Source organism: Plodia interpunctella, chromosome 1 (assembly GCF_027563975.2).
Source record: "Plodia interpunctella isolate USDA-ARS_2022_Savannah chromosome 1, ilPloInte3.2, whole genome shotgun sequence".
Taxonomy (NCBI): domain Eukaryota; kingdom Metazoa; phylum Arthropoda; class Insecta; order Lepidoptera; family Pyralidae; genus Plodia; species Plodia interpunctella.
Genome location: NC_071294.1, coordinates 8,788,307 through 8,809,331, shown reverse-complemented (window position 1 = coordinate 8,809,331; position 21,025 = coordinate 8,788,307). Strand labels below are relative to the sequence as shown.

General features: G+C 36.1%; 4 protein-coding genes across 14 annotated transcripts in view; 2 read left to right on the top strand and 2 right to left on the bottom strand.

The window, feature by feature from the left end:
* Nucleotides 1-8,363, top strand: part of Piezo (piezo) — a 44,928-nt gene extending 36,565 nt beyond the window's left edge. For 8 of the 10 annotated variants that reach the window (XM_053748221.2, XM_053748201.2, XM_053748192.2 and 5 more), the window contains 12 exons: nucleotides 202-416; nucleotides 583-741; nucleotides 957-1,083; nucleotides 1,428-1,574; nucleotides 2,035-2,135; nucleotides 2,228-2,409; nucleotides 2,751-2,934; nucleotides 3,286-3,383; nucleotides 3,778-3,878; nucleotides 5,400-5,503; nucleotides 5,858-5,999; nucleotides 6,445-8,363. In XM_053748221.2, coding sequence (XP_053604196.1) covers nucleotides 202-416; nucleotides 583-741; nucleotides 957-1,083; nucleotides 1,428-1,574; nucleotides 2,035-2,135; nucleotides 2,228-2,409; nucleotides 2,751-2,934; nucleotides 3,286-3,383; nucleotides 3,778-3,878; nucleotides 5,400-5,503; nucleotides 5,858-5,999; nucleotides 6,445-6,588 — 1,704 coding nt within the window. In that variant the 3' untranslated portion in view covers nucleotides 6,589-8,363. The remainder of the gene's footprint in view (nucleotides 1-201; nucleotides 417-582; nucleotides 742-956; nucleotides 1,084-1,427; nucleotides 1,575-2,034; nucleotides 2,136-2,227; nucleotides 2,410-2,750; nucleotides 2,935-3,285; nucleotides 3,384-3,777; nucleotides 3,879-5,399; nucleotides 5,504-5,857; nucleotides 6,000-6,444) is intronic. The other 2 variants (XM_053748175.2, XM_053748171.2) reach the window with 2 other exon arrangements.
* Nucleotides 8,360-12,156, bottom strand: Polr2B (RNA polymerase II subunit B). Its single transcript, XM_053748252.2, has one exon. The coding sequence runs from the start codon at nucleotides 11,975-11,977 to the stop codon at nucleotides 8,447-8,449; it is 3,531 nt and encodes a 1,176-aa protein (XP_053604227.1). The 5' UTR covers nucleotides 11,978-12,156; the 3' UTR covers nucleotides 8,360-8,446.
* Nucleotides 12,157-12,319: 163 nt separating this feature from the next.
* jub (Ajuba LIM protein) lies at nucleotides 12,320-19,094 on the top strand. 2 transcript variants are annotated; one of them, XR_008404865.2, is made up of 7 exons: nucleotides 12,320-14,084; nucleotides 14,646-14,815; nucleotides 15,011-15,073; nucleotides 15,660-15,825; nucleotides 16,193-16,333; nucleotides 17,010-17,197; nucleotides 17,310-19,094. XR_008404865.2 is itself a non-coding variant. In XM_053748285.2 (6 exons), exons 1-6 carry the CDS (start codon nucleotides 12,587-12,589, stop codon nucleotides 17,114-17,116), a joined length of 2,145 nt encoding a protein of 714 aa, XP_053604260.1. In that variant the 5' UTR covers nucleotides 12,320-12,586; the 3' UTR covers nucleotides 17,117-19,094. The 2 variants fall into 2 exon arrangements, 1 of the variants encoding a protein (XP_053604260.1); XM_053748285.2 differs by having other exon boundaries at nucleotides 17,010-19,094.
* Nucleotides 19,095-19,741: 647 nt separating this feature from the next.
* On the bottom strand, nucleotides 19,742-21,025 carry LOC128671793 (uncharacterized protein). The gene is made up of 3 exons (XM_053748557.2): nucleotides 20,484-21,025; nucleotides 20,252-20,397; nucleotides 19,742-20,149 (listed from the first exon to the last, which is right to left on the bottom strand). The coding sequence occupies exons 1-3, from the start codon at nucleotides 20,882-20,884 to the stop codon at nucleotides 19,902-19,904; spliced, it is 795 nt and encodes a 264-aa protein (XP_053604532.1). The 5' UTR covers nucleotides 20,885-21,025; the 3' UTR covers nucleotides 19,742-19,901.

Below are 21,025 nucleotides of genomic sequence, written 5' to 3'. Positions count from 1 at the left end.
CCTTGCTTTGGAAGTTCGCAGGCTGCCGTTCGGCTTTAACTGTCAAATTCCATTAATTGGTTTAATTTAAAGACCATAAGACAAATGTTTTTATCAAGGCGATCCTTTTGTCGTCACACGTCGAGCGGTCTCATTAAATACAAAAAATAAACACTAAATGTGCTTAGAATTTTTTGCTTAAAAAATATTATCTCATTACAGACTCATCAAGGCGATGGTGGCGTGCAAGCGTACTTAGAGGAGAACAAAGTGCCCATCCCGTTCTTAGTGATGCTCATACTCCAATTTGGTCTGATCGTCATTGACAGAGCCCTGTATTTGCGTAAATTCATGATGGGCAAGATACTCTTCCAGTATGCCCTCATTGTGGGCGTCCATGTGTGGATGTTCTTCGTGCTGCCTTTTATTACAGAGAGGTTTGTTGATTTTTTTTAGTTTGTTTGCAAATTGTTTTTTTAGTCAGATATTACCGTATCCATAGCCATACCAACAAATCGCATGTAAAATATATTTAGACGATTCGATAGTACTATATCTATACTATATGCCAACCCAAATTAAAAAAAAAGTCAATTGTGACAGAACATTCAACGCACTATGGCCGCCGCCGATCTGGTACATGCTGAAGTGCGTGTACCTGCTGCTGTCGGCGTACCAGATCCGCTGCGGGTACCCGCGCCGCATCATCGGCAACTTCCTCTGCAAGTCCTACCGCTTCCTCAACATGATCTTCTTCAGAGGGTTTGTACACTGCGCCTGTTTCACTACTTTCTAAAAAAATATCGTATTGTAATGTGACAACTCACTACTAGATAAATCTGCCTGATGCTATTTGCCAGGTTGCTCTATGACACTACACTTGTGAGGCACAATTTCAGATTCACGATTTTCAGAGTTGAAAATGTAATGTGTTTATTTTATTTAATAAGCTGTTTTATTATCTCGTCTCGTGATAGGTTCATGGCGGTGCCGTTTGTGTTCGAGCTGCGCACTCTGATGGACTGGATCTGGACGGACACCTCGATGACTCTCATGGACTGGCTCAAAATGGAGGACATATTCGCTAACGTCTTCCTGCTTAAAGTTCGTTTATTACTATTTTATTATTTAAACAGAGCAGACACTAATTATTTTTAAAGAAATTCTTAATTTCCCATTTTATATAGAAAATATACCTTATTAAGAAATTATTAGAGACAAGTAGTAGAAACAAAAAGGTACTTATAATAACGTAACTGGGAATATACAAACCTAATTTGATTTTAGAATTCTTACCAGTCAGTATTAAAAATGTCAGCATAATCATCCAATCGTGGACTATTGATCCATTTAAGCTTTTCTTTCTAAATAAGATCTTTGAAATATTTTCTTATTTATAAAATGTTAGTTTGCAACATGTAATTTTTTATTTTGTTATTTTCGGCCAGTGTTCGCGATACGTGGAGGACGAGTTCCCGCAGCCGCGCGGCGAGAAGAAGTCGACCGTCGTCAAGTATTTACTCGGAGGTGGAGTACTGGCCTTCGTCATTGCTATCATCTGGTTCCCACTAGTTTTCTTCGCCGTTGGCAATACCGTAAGCCTAAACTTATAATAATTTACAGGATCAAATATATTTAGTTCCAAAGAAAATTTACTAACAGCGAAATTTATAAATATATTTCAATTACACAGAGAATTCGATATTTAAATCAACGCAAAGCCTTTGTTCTCTCTCTCGCTAAGAGAGATTTTAAGAGCCTTTTGATTTCCTACGGAACTGCTAAGTGTTGAAGTACTTATCTATAAAAAAATTCCCTTTTAGTTTTTATCTATACTATCTATTTATCTATACTATCTATATTATTATTATAAAGAGGTAAGCGTTTGTGACTTTATACGTTTGGGGTGGGTAATCTCCGAAACTACCGAACCGATTTCTAACATTATTTCACCATTAGAAAGGTACATTATCCAAGATTGCTATAGGCTCAAATTTTATCCCACGTGAGCGAAGCCCCGGGCAACATCTAGTTTAACATATTTTTGTTCATCAGGTTGGTAAGCCGAATCCTCCAACGGATGTGACTGTAAAAATCCGCATCGGGCCGTACCTGCCTGTTTATCAGATGTCTGCGCAGTCGCACAATATAGATGTGTAAGTCTTTCTCCTTATCGGGCGAATACTCGTCCGGTTAATGCCCGTATCTCGCAATTAACAATATTTTAACAAATAAAATGACCTGGCAGTTATTCGCAACAAGACTACACGCAGCTGGGCAACTTGTACGGGCGCGACCGCACCGCGCAGACGTTCCTCTCCAACTACATGTACAACGACGTGGCCGTCGTCTCCATCAACCCCAACTCCACCATGACCTGGGACATCTCCCCGCCTGAGCTGGCCAGGCTCGAGAACGAAGCTATGTCCAGTGAGTCACTAACTTCGTAATATTGCCTTAAATTAGTTGTACATGTACATGACGTAATCCTAACTAATATTATGAATGCGAAAGTAATTTGGTTTGTTACCTCTACACGATGATGATCTATTCAACCAATCTTCTTGAAATTTTAAATACATTTGGAAGTATGGTAAAGGACATAGGATACCTTTCATCCCGGAAAAATAACTGTTCCCCGGTGGAAATTCACGCGGGCGAAGCTGCGGGCAGAAGCTAATAAATATAACAATAATAAGCTAATAAAGCGGGCGTAATATTGTAATGTTTGCCATTAGCCAGTGGTCACATTATTGACAAACATTTTGCAGACGCAACGATCACGGTGAAGTTCACATTCGTGATAACGCACCCGACGAACGCGGTGCCCAACCCGCCGACCATAGAGGACCACCGCGAGGTCGAGATGCTGGCGCTCGAGCCGGACGGCAAGCGGAACCCCGAGCGGGAGACGCTGGTGCAGATGCTGCAGGGCACTGCGCCCCCCAACGCTTGGTGAGTTGTCGCATACATCAGGCTTGATCTCAGACAGAGCCAGTTGTAAAATAACTATCGAATCTTCAAAATTTTAAGGTACACTGAGCCTATGTTTTGCGGCGTCACAGCCCCAAACGCAACCGAGAACATGCGGAGATGCCTGACGAAAAACCCATGTCCGTACTGTAAATGCGTAAGTTCCCACAGAAGCGAAGGCCCGGAACGCAGCTAGTAGTTAAATATAACTCTAGCATACGCGCGCTTCTGCCCGCGACTACAACTGAACATGTGTATTTTTCATTTCATTCTAACAAGTGACGATACTTTACTTACCTCGAAAAAAAATTGAGTTGGTATTTTTGTCGACAGGTTGACAGTGAAATTGCTATTTCCTAAATTCGTGAAAGTATTCAACAAGGGAGAAGCCAAACCCGCCTATCAGCTTATATCGTGGGATCCAGATATTGGTGAGTTATTATGGTTTGGTATCTATACTAGACTAATTTTTTAATTCACTTTACAATATACCAAGTACATGGAATACAAAAACTTCCAAAAGAAATTGTCTGTGATAAGTCCGCTCAGTTGATCACCCAATTTGTGTAGAAGCATAGAGGCAATTAGTGACCAGCAATGTATGATATTTGTTTTTTAGACTTCAATATATTTGTTTTTTAGAGTTCAATGGTTATAGATTTTTATCGCCATATTGTAATCGGGGCGCAGCTAGTATACATATAATGTCAATATTTTTAACTTTTTAAATTACGTCCTACATCTATCATATGTTTTGGCACCGCATAAGGCTCTTACATATTTATATTCAAGTGTAGGTATTGTTATGGATAACTCTAATTACAGAGGTCGTTGAGAGAATGTACAGGGACGTGAAGATGCGTTTGGAACGCGAGGATATCACCAACAAGATGTACTGGCGCGTGCACGAGTCATGTTCTTTGAGGGTCAGTCACCTAACTTTTTTCATTTTTGTATCACACTGAACAAAAGCCTTATTTCTTTCTTATCGAATGCTTTATTGCCAACTAGCTTTTTGCCCGCGTTTAACCCTTTCAACGCCACAGTCTAATACATATATTAGATGACAAAAATAAGTCGTGCCTTGGCCGCCACAGTCATATATATCAGACAAATAAATTGGGATAAATTAACTCTGAATTTATATGTAAACTTATGCAATTAACGATACAAGTTTTGGTTCTCCAGATAGCATATACATCAGAGATAATAAAAAGCGTAATATGACAGCATATTCATAAGTAGTTTTAATTAAATTTCAATGTGGAGCGCCCAAGTCAGATATATAAGACTTTAGTGATGTGCCAATTGAACAACAGTAAATTTACAAAAAATAACAATACCAAGATTTTATGTATTCAAATCAATATGAAAACAAAACCAAAACGCTGTATATGTATACGGCATCAAAGCATATTATCAATTTATTATATTCTATTTCGTAAATTTAGTATAACTTCCTTCATTTCCACAAATCGATGTGCATTAAAAACAGTAACTTTACAAACTTAAAATTAATTAATCTCGTACGCCAATTTATACGACAGGAAGTGACGTCAGAGGCAATGGATATTTCTCGAACAACTTATTCTGTGTAAGTGTTTGAAAAAGATTATCGATACCCGTTTTAATAGTCTACCTTCGAAATATTGTTACTTATTTAATTCACTTAGTCTTTTTTGTCTTTTTAAATATATGTATTTACCATAAAAAAGAAATGTTATTTGATTTGTCAAAATTAATAATAATATTCACAATTTAGGTTGTTTCTCATATTTTTCCATTAGTAGTTTGACATAAAATAATAATAATAAAAAAACTTTTTTAATTGTCGATTTTAAAGGCCGGAAATTGTCACTTCACTATAGACTTGAACGCGAATGATATGAATATGCGCCAAAGTCACATATATCCGACTACTAGTGATGCGAAATTAATTTGCTTGTAACTTTATTTTTGTTATACTGATTTATTAAAATCGCGAGTTTACTGATTAATTTATTGTCTTAAATATTTCAAGGGATCAATAATGTGACCAATAAAAACAAATAAACTAATATGTCCTTTTATTTAAAAAAAAATTCGAGTGTGATGCATAAAAATATCGATAAGTTCATGTTCTCAACACTACTTAAATTAGACATCTTTGGGTCGTGGCGTCTGGTGATCGTTTTTGAGAAAAATCCGTGGCGTAGAGAGGGTTAATTTGTGTGTCTGCTCATAACTTATCGTTTCGCGACCTATAACAGTAATAAAATCAATATTGTAGCAATTATATGTAAAATGAATATTGTACATATATGTGTAAGTATATTGTAGCATAATCTCCTATCCTGTCGTATATATTTTTTTAGATTTCGCTATTAAAATAAATTGATAAAAATGTGGCGCTAATGTGCGAATTTGACGTTTTGTCCCAATTTTAACGAGATATTGTAATCCGGCAGGACAAGCTGAAGTCCGTCCCGATGAACAACTGCGACCTGCTGGTCATGTACACCTTCAACGACAAGCTGTTCCCGGAGACGCTCAACTTCATCTCGGGAAGCGGGTGAGTTAAAAAAGCGTCGTACATACAGCCTTTTGCAGTGAATGCTGCAACGAAAAAGAAACCTGTCCCCGTTTCATTTTTTGCGCACGTTCCTTTGCCGCTGTACGGTTAACAGATACTGTACCAAAACATACATATTGTTATTCTTTGTTTTGCACACCATAAAATAGCGTGGATGTGATTCAATGTGAATCGCATGTTTTATTAGCTTTTATTTAGTACATTTGTCGCGGAATTTCTGACCAAGTCTGTTTTGTTTTTGATCTACTTTCAGATTCTAATTGAGCTGGAATTAGAATAAGTACATGATTCTTGTGCAGACAATGTTCAATATCTCTTATTGGTCACTTGCAGGATCATAGGATTGTACACAACGTTCGTGTTCTTGGCGTCGCGTATACTGCGAGGCTTCTTCTCTGGCATCTACACTAAGATCATGTTTGATGATTTGCCTAACGTTGACAGAGTTCTGCAGTTGTGCCTCGACATTTATTTGGTTAGTATTTTTTTTTTATTATGGCTTTTTCTACCGGTCAACCGATGGAGTTGTGTCACAAACGTAGCAGAAGCTAAAGCGGAAGTGCAGAAAAGTTATGCAAAACTTAAGGATTACAATCCTCTAACATACGAATATTGCATATACATATTTATTTTATTTATAAAACTATTGTTCCAAGTAAAAACATACTTATAAACAAATGGCGAACTTAATGCTATAAGCATTCTCTCCCAGCTAACCATTAGGAGAAACAGAGAAAAGTTGTGCGGCGCAAAAATATCTTAAACACAAATAAGTACTAAATACCACATACTAAAATCAATAATAACTACATATATAAAATATAAATAGCAAAGCATATATACATAAGACTACATATATATCAATATATGATTTATGACATATATGTTCAACTTTCTAACTGGTCAATGTTAAATTTCAGGTACGCGAAGCTCTGGAGTTAGCGTTAGAAGAAGATTTGTTCGCAAAACTGGTGTTCCTGTACCGCTCACCAGAAACTATGATAAAGTGGAGCCGGCCGAAAGAGGACACAGAGGAACAAAGGGCGCTGCCGCCCTCTCGTTGAACAAGGTTTTAGTGTTTATTACAAATGGTAAAAGTCTAATCATTACTCGCAATCTTGACAAATGTCTCGTCAATTAAATGTATATTACATTTACTTTAAGTGATTACCCGAATGACATGTGACGTCAAATCTTTACTAGTTCTGAATAATTGGCCCTTCGCCATATATCAGCAGTAATTCTAACTACTTTACAGCTATATATTATATATATTTTGCTTTTAGAGTATATCAGATTTATTTATTTATTACTGATTATTATATTGTGCATTGATTGAAACTAGCATATTTTTGGATGAAAAATCTAAGGCGTTAAGTGAGCACACGCGGCTATTCAGTCGTCCGTCTCGTTCGTTAAGTATCTTGCGTGTGATAGAAATAGACGACCCCTGACGCGTTCGTTCCTTCTCTTGCAGGTAAGATTTATGACGCAGACAGGCTAGGCCGCGTGCGCCCACTGAACGTAACGCATGCCCGAATGCTACACTACTATATGCTACACACTGCTGTAGTTAGCTACACTTTATTGGTATCAGAGCTGATTGACTGAATGAAACCTGAACTGAAGGCCAGGGTCATCTTTATTTGTTGTTTGATTGCTTCACAACATGGACGGACATCCAACGTGGACATAATATATTTTTCAATTTTGAGAATGCATTTAAAAGTAATAAGTTGTACAGAAAATATTAATATAAAATATAATACATTTAAGAATAACCGCATGTCTCCTACTCTATTGGGAAATTGTTACTTAAAATTTGAATTATCTTCTATTTGTTAAAAAGATTATAGGATATAGGTAATGGAACGCACACCATAGTTACCATTAGCAATTTCTAGAACTAGGTAATTACTTATTATTTATTAAGAGTTCTGGAATGTTCAAATAATGAGTAGAAATCTTCCTGTATTCTTATTAGTCCCCTTATTCATAAAAAAAGATCACCCCATTGTTCAAGCCGGATTTTAGTTGAAATATGATTGTCATTCTTTAAATTCAGATAACAATATTGAAAAGTATTGATTTGTTTTAACTTTAATGAAAAAAGGGAAAAATATATTGAAATGTTAATATCCAATAAAACAAAGTTGATTTATGTTGTAATAATTTTGTATATGTATTACATAAAGTAGCATTTGTGTTGGACTGTACATGCTATTAGTTTTGCTTCTCAATCCTATCCGGCCAGAAATGGAGTTGTCCATTATTTTCAGAAGACTTATTACCAGGTGTCTTAAATTTACTGTTGTTTATTATATATTAAAATTCTCCATGCAGACTGAAAAGAAGGAAATTAGCTCTCTGAATCAACATAAAAAAAATGTTTTGCTTATTGTCTTTAAATTCCAGTGTTTGTAATTAATAGCTTTTTATCATTATACTTAAGATATTTATATTTACAATGTTGTAGTTTTATAATTTTATTATTTATTTAATATAAATATTAGTGGCGGAATTCAAATGTAATTGCCAAATTTATGCCACGCACTCATTGAACTAGTCTTTTAATTATGTGTAATGCATAAAAATATAATTTATCTTTTCAAATAATATGCTTGTTTTGCTATCACGCCAATTTCTGTAAATACGTAATGTAATGTTGAATAAAATCAAGCACTTCCATTTATACACTGGATTTTATATCTATACCTCAGTCTTTTTGCATTTGATATATTTAAATAATGAAGTATGAATAATTGTACACTTTTATATCGTGATTGGATAAGCTGCATTTAAATGTCATCAATTTGTGATAATAAAAAGCTAGTAAATATTTAAGAAATGTTTATTTCATACAATCCCTATTACAATATATAGGTTTGTAAGTTTTCCTTACATACTAGAGGAAATCATATTTCAATTTATCACCATCAATCTTGGTGCAATATTCATAGACATAAGTTCTTGGAAAAGTAATTTTGCCGCATAAGGTAAACGAATTTGAGAAATTTGTGTCTTATTTTTGCATCCTTTACATTCAAATGTATTGTTTCTCAGATTTGCTATGGCAATCAAACCACAGAAATTACAGACATGAATGCGATATGGATCAGATACTTCGAAAAGTCGCTCTCGTAAGAATTGCGCTGCTCCATGAGCAATTTGGCAATCTCGTTCCATTTCTCCAAAACGCAAACCACCATCTCTAGCTCTTCCTTCCATAGGTTGCCTTACTAAAATTTGTACAGGTCCTCTAGCCCTAGAATGAATTTTATCATCCACCATATGCTTAAGGCGTTGGTAATACGTAGGACCTAAAAATACTTGGGCATTTATCTTTCGACCTGTATGCCCATTATACATCACTTCGTTTCCACGAAGATGATAGCCATATTCTTGCAAGAGTGAAGAAATTTTTTGCACATTTACAGCATCATTGAAGGGTGTTGCGTCACCAATCTCACCCTTATTTGATGATACTTTCCCTTGAATACATTCAATTAAATGGCCAATGGTCATACGAGATGGGATAGCATGAGGATTAATTATAATGTCAGGTGTAAGTCCTTCACAGGTAAAAGGCATGTCTTCTTGACGATATTGTATACCACAAGTTCCTTTCTGTCCATGCCGAGAGGCAAACTTATCGCCAATCTGAGGGATACGAACTGATCTTACACGAATTTTACAAAATTTGTAACCTTCACTGTTGAGAGTCAACATGACTTGATCGACAATTCCAGTTTCACTGTTACGTAAGAACGTGGATGCGTCACGTTTTGTGAAACGTTTTGTAGTGCCTTCCAATTCATCATCATTTTCAGGCAAAGTAATTGTTTTACCAATAACAACATCATCTCCAGAAACACGAATTCCTGGGGCTATAATACCATCATCGTCCAATTTGTCATATAAAGCATTCCTCATGCCCTGGCACGTCTGCCTAGTGGGCTTTTCAAATTGTTCCTCTTGGTCGCCAATCCTCTTAGATTCTGAATCTTTATAGGAACGGTAGAACACAGATCTAAAAAATCCTCTCTCTACAGCAGACGCATTTAAGATGACACTGTCTTCTTGATTATATCCTGTGTAACACAAGATAGCAACTATTGAATTAATGCCTGCAGGTAGTTCTCGAAAACGTAGATATTCCATAGATCGTGTTGTCACCAGTGGTTTATGTGGGTAATAAAGAACATGAGCAAGAGTGTCCATTCGAACATGAAAGTTTGTTATGTACACACCCATAGCTTGTTTACCCATAGCACTTTGATATGTATTCCTGGGACTTTGGTTGTGGTCAGGGAATGGAATAATTGAAGCACAAACTCCCAGTATCATAGCAGGATGAATTTCACAGTGAGTGTAAGTATTGCAGTAAGCATATTCTTTAATTTGAGCCAAATCCTCTGAACTCATAGCTATCATCACTGTTTCCTCTTCCAAAGTATCAATGTATTCAACTACACCACTAGCTACTAAATTTTGCCACCCATAATTATTATAATCTCTTTCTTTGAGATTATCTATGTGTTTTTTCTTCAGTAATAATGTTCCATTTTCCACTATGAGTAAAGGTCGGCAAATTCTGCCAGCATCTGTATAAATTCTTATTTCTCTGTCTCTTATATCGCGAATCATACTGACTTCTGACACAATGATGTCCATTTGACGTCTTAGCTTTCGCAAGGTAGCCATAAGTTGTTCTGGATCCCTATGAATACCCACCCAGCAACCATTTACAAAAATTTTTGTTGCATCTGCAATAGCTGATGGAGCAATTTCTTCCAAATTCTCCATAGACCATTCTTCCAAGAATTCCAATATAGGAGATGGTTGACTGCCCACAGAAATGTAAGCCATCAAAGCTAAGTTCTTGACAAGGCCTACAGCAGCACCTTCAGGAGTTTCGGCAGGACAAATCATGCCCCATAGGGTATTGTGCAACTGGCGAGGTTTAGCAAGCTTGCCATCTCTTCCTATTGGAGAGTTAACACGTCGTAAGTGGGATAATGTTGATGCGAAAGTCAATCTGTTTAACACCTGTGATACTCCAGCTCTAGCCTGATGAGCTTTTTTCTGGTCTCCCCAATTGCCAGTAGCAAGGGAGTATCTTAAACCATCAGTAATAATTCTTGTTTTAATAGCAAGCTCCAGATTGAAATCTTTACCTCTATCAATAAATTTCTGAGCAAACATTCTTACTTCCTTTAACAAATTTTTAAATAATCCCCTGAATAAGAAAGCCAATAGGGGACCTGCCAAATCTAACCGCTTATTGCCATAGTGATCTCTGTCATCCAACTCCCGACGACCCAAGGCAGCCAATAACAATCTATGCACCATGTATCCCAAAAAATAAGTCTTTTTGGTTTCACAAAAATCAGACACACCAACATGTGGTAACATTTCTTTTTGTAAAATTTCTCTTGCATACTTAATACGTTTGTCTTTAGTAACACCAGGGCGGGCACCTCTTGAACCAATAAAATTGAGAGCAACATTTTGTTCTTGAAATACAAAAGCTTCATCTAAGGATGGTTTCACCATTTCCATCATTTCAGGATCATCAAAATCATAAATGATATGTTCCAGAATATCTCTATCAGCAACAAATCCAAGTGCTCTAAATACAATCATGATTGGAATTTCTTGTTTGATGTAAGGTACAATAGCAATTATCCTTTGTCCAATAGCTGATTTTTTAATACTTTGACCTCCTCTGGCCATCATATTAACCCACAGAGTAGAAGTGGGCCTTGAACTATGTTCCAGACAAGATCTAATTTCTGTTTTATATGCATATTTACCATCTTTCATACTAAATACATACACAGTATTTGTGGCCATCTTTTCTTGGGCAATCAAAACCTTTTCAGATCCATTGATGATGAAGTAACCGCCTGGATCAAGTGGACATTCATTCAACTCGGTCAAGTCTCGGTCAGTGAGATGGCTCAATAGACAATATGTTGAGCGAAGCATAATGGGAATTTTACCAATAAATGTCTTCTGATGTTGTGTTTCAATAGGATCTTCATTTTCCTTAACAATAGTTTTAGTAATATCCACGTACAAAGGCGCCGAATAGGTAAGATTACGAAGTCGAGCTTCGTTTGGCATCATAGGGGAAGGGGCACCATCTTTCTCCCAATGAGTAGGTTTGGAGAGATAAATCTGATCAAATTTTAATAGATACCTCGGAGGCGTCTCTATTTCACCTGATGAATGTTGCGCTTCTGCTTGAAGTTCTATTGGAGGTGAATCTTCGACGATGCGTTGAACAGACATTTGTATAAACTCGTCAAAACTATCTAATTGTTGTCGCACTAGACCCTTTTCATCAAAGTACGCGTTGATCACTATCCAACAGGCTTCTTGCCAAAGTTCTGTAGAAATTTCTTCGACATCTTCTTCTTCATATTGGTCATCTTCTGTGTCGTACATAATGAATAAATAAAGTTACCTTTATAGAATAGAAATATGTTTATTTCATTATATAAAATGCCGACGAATACGTGGTAAGCTCTGAAGTTCTCACGACAATACTAACAAATGGCGTCGGTCTTGATTGCTCGTACGTCTTGCTTGCATCTCGATTACGATACCTAGGTAGGTACTCGATAGTCGCGCGGAGTGGTAGGTTGATAGTTTTGACGTTGACAGCATGTAACAGCTTGTAACAACGTCAACGTCAATAGACATGGCTACCAGCAGGAAAATCTCTGATGTCGGAAATTTTAGAAGTTAATTGTTTTCTAATGTACCTAACTTATTGTTCTGAGAATGTAACATTTTAACCAATAGCAAGTGTCTATTGCAAGCCAAATTGCAAAGTGTGTACGGATCTTTTCTCTATCTTTCTCTACCTACTCTATGGATACTGAACGCAAAGGTGCATCACTAGCTAGAGAGCGATGTTTTGTTTGATTGAAGATTTTGGTGATTTTCTCTTTGCGTCGCGTTTATGAAGGAAAAAATGATTCACTGGTGTGGATAAATCAAAATTGTTACCTAGGTATATATATTTAATTCACACGTTTATTTTGGCACAACATGGATTCTTCAAGAAGAAACAACTCTGACGAACAGCGGTGTATACTTGGTTTACAAGATTTGAAATTATCAAACAAAGATGAGGATGGAACTGAGCAAGCGCACGGAGGTGGGACAACCAATACGAATTCTCTCGGCAAACCCCGACCCGTCGGCGCGATAGAGAGTTTTGTTTTAGATAATTCACAGAACAATCGACAGGATTATAGCTTTTACGAGAGGTCAAATGTTATCGCTGCTTCTAAATTTGCTACTCCTAAACGCGTAGAGACGATTGCATCTCTCAGCAAACGTGATATAAACACTGCGGCATTACCCTCAAGTCCAACGCGCTCAATTGATTCTATATCTCAAAGGTCGCTTAGTTATCAAACCGAGGATTTGTACGAAATTCCGGCGAACCCCAACTCTCAATATCAGCCTCCAGTATATGAAAACATAGACTACTACGGCGAACAGCGCTCCCCCCCGGCGCCTTTCTACCACCAGCTGTACCAGCAGGGCACTCCTGCCGTCGCCGACGGATATTACGATACACGTTACAGCAAAGCTCAGCCACAAGTACCTGTTACATCTAAAGTGAAGTTAAATCCAACAGTTTATGAAAATATGCTTTGTAATGACAATAGTGAAAAGAAAGGTGAATATAAAATTGCTCAAAGCCATGATCAACGATACATACAACAAGGGTCCATTCCTGGGCCACAGGTTCCAATCACTAGTGTAAATAGAAGTGTGCCACAAGTTATTGGTGATAAGAGCAAACCAGATAAGGTTCCTCCCCCACCACCCTACACGGCAGTACAAGATAACCCAAGCAGTGATTACACTGTTATGAAGTCTGCTCCACCTAAATACACAGATGTGAGTGCTCTTCTAAAAAGTAATGCAAGTATTAATTTTGATGATAAAGTTGTAACTATTCCTTCAACAGCAATATATGCATCTATAGCCCCCAGTGCTCAGAGACCGAAAGCTAACATAGCCACTGAGGTGCAAACAGTAACAGCTAGTCCAAAATTCTTTCATCCTAAACCTAGTGTTGCTAATAGTATTGGAAAAGAAAAATCTCCGATGAGTAATGGTGGAGGATACAATTCAAAACCATCTGGTGTCAATAGGATGCAGATTGTGGATGATACAAATGGCTCTGATTATGTTTGTATGACAGGGGGAGCTGCACCATCTGTGCTAGCAGCAACCAGCAGAGATAATGTTTCAATAGCCACAGAGTCAATTGGTTCTTGGAACCTGGTGTCTGGGATGACATCTCTGTGTTCACCAGCACAGTCTCCAGCGCCTAGTCCCACTCCAAGCTCTGTGTCCCAACTCTCTGGAGGTTCAAGGGGTTCAGGAGGCCGAGGTAAAAGTCTGCTGCCATACAGTATCACACCACCCCGGCCACCAGGGCCCAGTGAAGCACAGAGAAAAATAGAGGAGCTCACACGACAGCTGGAAGAAGAAATGGAAAGACAAGATGAGGAGGGAGAGTACTTCGGTGAGATCCATATTATGCAATGTACATATTAGATTATAAGTATATATAAGAAGAATTATTGTAGGTACATGCTGCTTATTGGGATGAAATAGGAGTTTAATTTTTGAACAGAGATATGTGAAATTTAGATTTAAATTCACTTCAAAGTATTTATTGACATACATCTTAGATTACAATCTAGGCTTACATGAATTAAATTGTTGTGGTACTTTATCATTTTTGATGACAACATGGTAGAAAGTGGAAAATGGGAGTGGAAGACGTTACAGGAAATTTCCTGTATCATTTCCTGCAAATTGATGGAAACACGAAGAAGTAGCAGAAATCGTAGTGGGAAAGGGAAATTGAAAATGGGAGACAATACAAATTAAATAAATTTCTGAATAATATGTGATAAAAAAAATATTTACAACTACATCTATAATTCATTACAGGTTAACATGATTTAGATATTGTTCTAAGCCACAGGAAAAAGCTAGTATGTACATATATGTGTATTTCTTAGGTCTTTATGAGACAAAATCTGTGTGATGGTGTGATTTTAACAAATAATTATTTCAGGTATTTGCCATACTTGTGGGGCAGGGGTGACGGGCGCGGGGCAGGCGTGCCAAGCAATGGGTAACCTGTACCACACAAACTGCTTTATCTGTTGCTCCTGCGGCAGAGCCCTGCGAGGCAAGGCCTTCTACAATGTGCACGGCAAGGTTTACTGTGAGGAGGACTACCTGGTTAGTGTCTGTTTTTTTAATTATCAGTGTTTTATAAGTTTCCCAACAAATCCAATTGTTTGTCTAAAATTTTTCCTATCTCTTTTGTACTGTTTAGTAAGAATATGTTGCTATAATATTGGACAAACAAATAAGATGACAGGAATTATTTTACATATTGGAAATTGTATACCAAACAATTGTTATTGTTCACAGTACTCAGGATTCCAACAAACTGCTGAAAAATGTGCTATCTGTGGACATCTCATCATGGAAATGGTATATATCATACATATATTTTAAGAGGATCTCTATTGAATAAACATTGCTAGCAGTTTTTATGCTTGTATATTTAATTTCCTACTTGTGTCAGATTTACTTTAAATTGTCTGATACTAGTGTCCCACCTATATAGCCTATATTACTTCTGCAGATTATGTCTATATCTGTGCAAAATTTCATAAAAATCGGCCCTGTAGCTTTTGAGTTTATTAATTACAAACATAGGTACATATCTTTTCTCTTTATAATAGTATGGATATGGTACAGACCTAATATGTATACAGCAAGATTGTATTGAATTTTATCCAATGCCTGCACGCTTACGCAACGCAACCCATACAATAGATGCTGCATATGTATTCACTCTCATCTTCACTTTGCATTGGCCGTAACATCATATACATATATTATTTTATGATTTTATGTACCTAACTACCTAGTTTTATTTATCTAATCTTTAGATGTTGTGTCCACTGCTGGGTAAAGGCTTTTGTTTATTTTATCCATAGTTACGAAGCTTAGTCAAAAATAAATTGAAAAAATTCTCATGCCTACAGCTGTTATAAAAGTTTTCTTTTTACAGATATTACAAGCCATGGGGAAGTCGTATCATCCGGGCTGTTTCCGGTGCTGCGTGTGTAACGAGTGTCTGGACGGAGTGCCGTTCACGGTGGACATGGACAACAAGATCTACTGCGTCAATGACTACCACCGGATGTTCGCCCCCAAGTGCGCTAGCTGTGGAAAAGGTATGCTTTATTACTTAGAAGAAGATTTCGAAGATTAATTTTTGTTAGGGCAAAACCTTTTAGTTTTGAAAGTAAATATCAGTTTTTTTACTGCTGCAAGTTTGCCATACCTACGAATTTGTAATGCAAATCAGTTTCAAGTTCCGAAGTGGAGTATTAGTTGTGTTGACATTCCTAACCAAATAGCCCCATATATAGATCATGTTAGCACTGAAATGTAGAGGAAACATTTTCAAAGACATTCACTTTGAAAGATTACAATATTTTGCTTTTGCCTGATTACAATGTTATTTATTCCTGTCAGTTTTCGGCAATGGTTTGGTTGGCTAAAAAATTCTTTTAAACTCTATATAATGCATGTTTTCAGGTATAACGCCAGTGGAAGGCACCGACGAGACGGTGCGCGTGGTGTCGATGGACCGGGACTTCCACGTGGACTGCTACATGTGCTGCGTGTGCGGCATGCAGCTCACCGACGAGCCGGACAAGAGATGCTATCCTCTGGCAGGTGAGAATATTATTAATGTTTTTCACTTATCACCCGTCCTTCTCTCATCTCTACATGTATGGGGCTGGGACGCTATGATACCCCGGGGTCAGGGAAAAAATAACCATGAAATTTTGAAGATTTGGCTACAAATTTACAATCGACCGCCTACCTAATATCAAATCTCTTTGGGAATACTAGCTATTATAGAATATCAGCTGCCTAGGCTTAGTTACCTAACAGGAAAGGAGTGGTCCTATTCTAAGGAGGAAACTCTAATATTCTACTTTGCCTGTAATTATTGATCTATTTTCATTGATATATTGAGAAAAATAAAACACGTACCAAAATGTATTTCACTCAGTTCAAATCAGCAAGTTTCATTTAACAATCTTTCAATTGTTTTACAAAGTTTAAATGTTATTTTTTCTTCAGTTTTGATAACAATGCTTTATAATGGATGTGGACACTTATAAATGACAGTTGGATATCAAACAAAAATAAAATAATACACTCAGAAAGCTAAATACTGTTTCATCAATGAATAGGCCTTTCGTGACTTCGTTCGCGTTTTTATTCAAGATAAAAGACACTATATTAGCATATAGTCTACACCTTCGGAAGTTATCCGAAGGTGTAGACTATATGCTAAACACCAAAAGGAATTTATTCGCTAAAAAAAATTCAAATGTTCCAGGTCGGCTGATGTGCCGCGCGTGCCACCTCGCCACCATCGGCGCGGCCGGGCCGGGCCAGCCCGCCGCGCCACATCTCTCGCCCGCCTCCTACCAGTATATGGGCTAGGGACCACACTAGACGCCCTACTGCTCTTTATTGCTCCTTCGTCCTCCGTTTTGACGTCCGTCAAGGGATCAACCCTGGATTGTATGCACTTTCGACGTATGTCGACGCACGTCAATGTCAAAACCTATAGAGCACAACGGAGCAATGAAATCAGGCATTAACTAGGGGAAAGCCACCCTCTGTGCCGTTTTAGTTTTGTGAAAAGTGTGTGATAAAATATAAAATTTTGACGGTCAGTGTCCATGAGACTAGCGAACTGGAAGACCCTGGCCTAGACGCTGCACTTTGGTAGCTACACTCTCCATATAAGACAAGGCAATTAATCAGGTAATTATAATTTAAGTAGTATGCTGTATTGTATATTGTATGTGATTCATTAACTATATTTTTTGCCAGGTTATAATTTTTCCAAAAAAGCAACTTCCTAAATGTGTAAGAACCCCATTTTAAATATGTACAATGAACTGTCATTTTAACATGATTATGTCGTGATCTCTAATTATTATAAATCTTAGTAAAGTAGTTGCATGAAATTATTTAATGTCATAGTATAATACAGAATATGTTTGTACAACTAGACAAAATAAAAACATTTTTAAGCTTTTATATAATATTTGCATTTTGTAACTCTTATACGCGTGCACCACGCCACTACATTGCTCTCTGTATAACAACTGACAAAAAATTGGACTTTGTGAGATTGATAACAGTATCTGATTGTGTTTAATTCCTTGTGACTTATACATGTTTACTGGAAGTATTATATAATCTGTACATGTTATACCATATGCATTAGCGATTTTTTAATACATTTAAGGCATGGAAGTCATGTATTATATGTTAGTACTTATATATTATGTCTATGATATAAGCTAAAAGTATGCATAATGACTGCATGTCATAATATAGTTCTAGTTTGTATGTGTGGTTCTTTAAGTACACTAGTGAATGTCAGTGGGTATCACTGTTAGCTCATTGTTATATATATATCTATATACATAGAATAGAAACATAGAAGCAAATATAGCAACATCCAATTTTTTATGGAATTGCTATGGATATGCTGAATTGATATTGTTGCTGTAATTGATTCAAATGTTAACTCTATATTTTGTTTAGCAAATTAGACACTATGTGCATTATGTAATCTCAAGTTAACAGCTCTTGGAATGAATTATAGTAGAAATTAGCTACAACCAACAATTTTTTATCAAATGATCCTGAAATTCTGTGGTTACAATATTACTATATCTAGTAAATATGCTATGTAATTTTAGGGTAGATTATTATAATTAAATCGCTGAGGTCAGCATTGTTATTTCCCTGAGATGTTATGTGATATTTGTTAGGTTTATTCTTACTGAACAAGTTAATTTTTGATGGAATTGATAAAATTTGTATCGCAATTTCACACTAGAGGTTTGCAGTGGAGATATCGCACCATATTTTAGAGTTCCACACGATAGTCTGTTTAATTGCCGTAATTGTAAGTTTTAAAATTTTTTTTCAGCTAGTTACTTGATATTCAAGTTGCTATACATGGCTTCGCTCAATTAATATAAATGGCAACCAACCCCAATGTGATTGTTCAGTGTTACAGTACAAAAATAAGACAAATGTTATGTGTTGTTCAATAAAATACTATTGAAGTATCATTAAGGTTTTATATGCATTTACTATTTCATTAAACACTGCATATGACAGCACACCTGATGCAGGTAGTGTGATGATTTTACGAGATTTATTTATTATAATAGTCACAAATTGGTAATAAGAATGGCGCAACATTAAACATTCCAGTTATGTGCTGTCCTGTTGTGTACTTAATGTTAAGATTAGGCTGTTTTTATATTTGTACATTTTGATTATGAACATATGATTATGCTTTATATAACAAAAAACAAATTTGTTAAGAATAGTTACATGCTACTTTCTTTTATATTTAAATATTTTTAAACAATAAACTATTTCAAAATTTTTTCTTATGTACTTATTGCACGACTATCACCCCTAGAACTATGGATTTCCATATATACAGTCCACAAATCACCTAACCCCCTGAATGCCTTAAAAATGCAAGTGCATTAGTTAAATTATTAATATTCTATTAATATAATTTAAATTAGCAGTTTAGGGCATTTTAGTTAATGCTCTGTAGCGGTACCACATTAAGAAATAATAGTTGTATTATAATCAGAGCATATGATTCGATTGACGTGATTTTGTTTTGGAGATAGTTGGAAAGCTGGAGAATGACATAGGCTAATTTTTGCACTGCCAGTGCAAAATATAAAAATACAGGTCATTACATGATCCAATGAAAAAATCTTTTTACGTTACAAGGTTTCATATAAGCTTATTATTCTGCATTATACACATTAACATTTGTGTCCTATTTTACCGAAAGCAAGTGGTGGTCTATGAAAACTAGTATTATGAGTCATTAAGATTGATATAAAAACTCGTGTGGCATGAGTAGGATTACAACCTGGGAACTTCCCATCACAGGCTCACGGCCTTATATGCTGGACCACCATTGCTTTCTATATGGTGAATTCAAAAGTTGAATTATGGTTTTTTAATTTATGATATACCTAATAGATATTTGTAAATGAAATAACCATGTAACAGTAGAAATAATATATAATTCATGTCATAGATTTGTTAATTTTTTGTGTTTTCATCCTTAGCAGATAATAACTATGATATAAAAGGAGTTGGTTAAACCACATTACATATAACAAAAAATACATTATTTGTTTTATATTGTTGCTGAATTACACATTTACATTTTTTTAACTTTGTTTTTTAAGCTGCGCATTTCAGTTTTATATCTCCTCATTTCATCCATGACTTGTGTGCGTTTTTCAGTCATTTGGCACTTATAGTGTTCATAATGTTCTTTGCTTTCATTGAACTTATCCTGAAGGTTATCCTTTTTTTCTTGCAACATTTCTTTGATACGTTCAGTAGAAGGAACTGGTTTTATCCAACCAATTGCTGTTAATTTATTAATAGCAACTGTTGTACCACCTGGAAAATAAAAAGTAATTAATAATAATCAAAAAGTAATAAAACTAATTAAGATTGTCTCACTGGCTAGTAATAATGAGCAGAGTATGCAAAAACAATTACCAACTGTCACTGCATATCGAAGAGGTGTAGCGATTTTGTAGAGAGCAAATGTGAGTGCTACATATCCAGCACTGGAATCTTTGAGAGGTGCCATTAATGTCTCACTTACTCCCATCCATTCTAAGATTGCCAGGACATCTACACCGCTAAAATAAATGCAAGCCTGAGTTAGTAAATACTTATTTACAATGATATTGATTGAATTGCATAATATTTAATCATTAAAATATACCTTCTCACTGCATAGTAGAATCCTCCAAACCAAATGACTGATGTAGCCATATGTACAGGTACTAAGACATACCAGTAATCCCTGTACATTGTCTTAAATCGTTGAAAAAGACCAGGCTTTGGGACTTTATCTTCCAGATTCTTGTTAAGTTTTGAAGTTTCATCTCCAGATGGCTTGTTACCATTCTTGAAATCTGAAGAGTATTGTCTAACTAAACCCAACACTGGATCTATCGGTTTAACATAAGTTAAAGCTCTATAAATATAAACTTGATTATTCTGGTAACAAATTCCACTGGCTAGAGCCCTATTGGCACAAATCTTTCCAAGAGAATATTTCGCCGGTTCGGTTACAACTTGTAAGAAATGTTTACCATAATAGGGTCTGAGCAATAAGGCCATGATTTGATACTTTAATATTATAAACTATAAATTCTGCATTTTTTATCAATATAATTATAGATTCTATTTTTTTAAGTTGAAATGACGAGTTTATTTTTGTGTGTTTTGCACTTTTGACTTTAGGTGAAAATGCCAACCTTT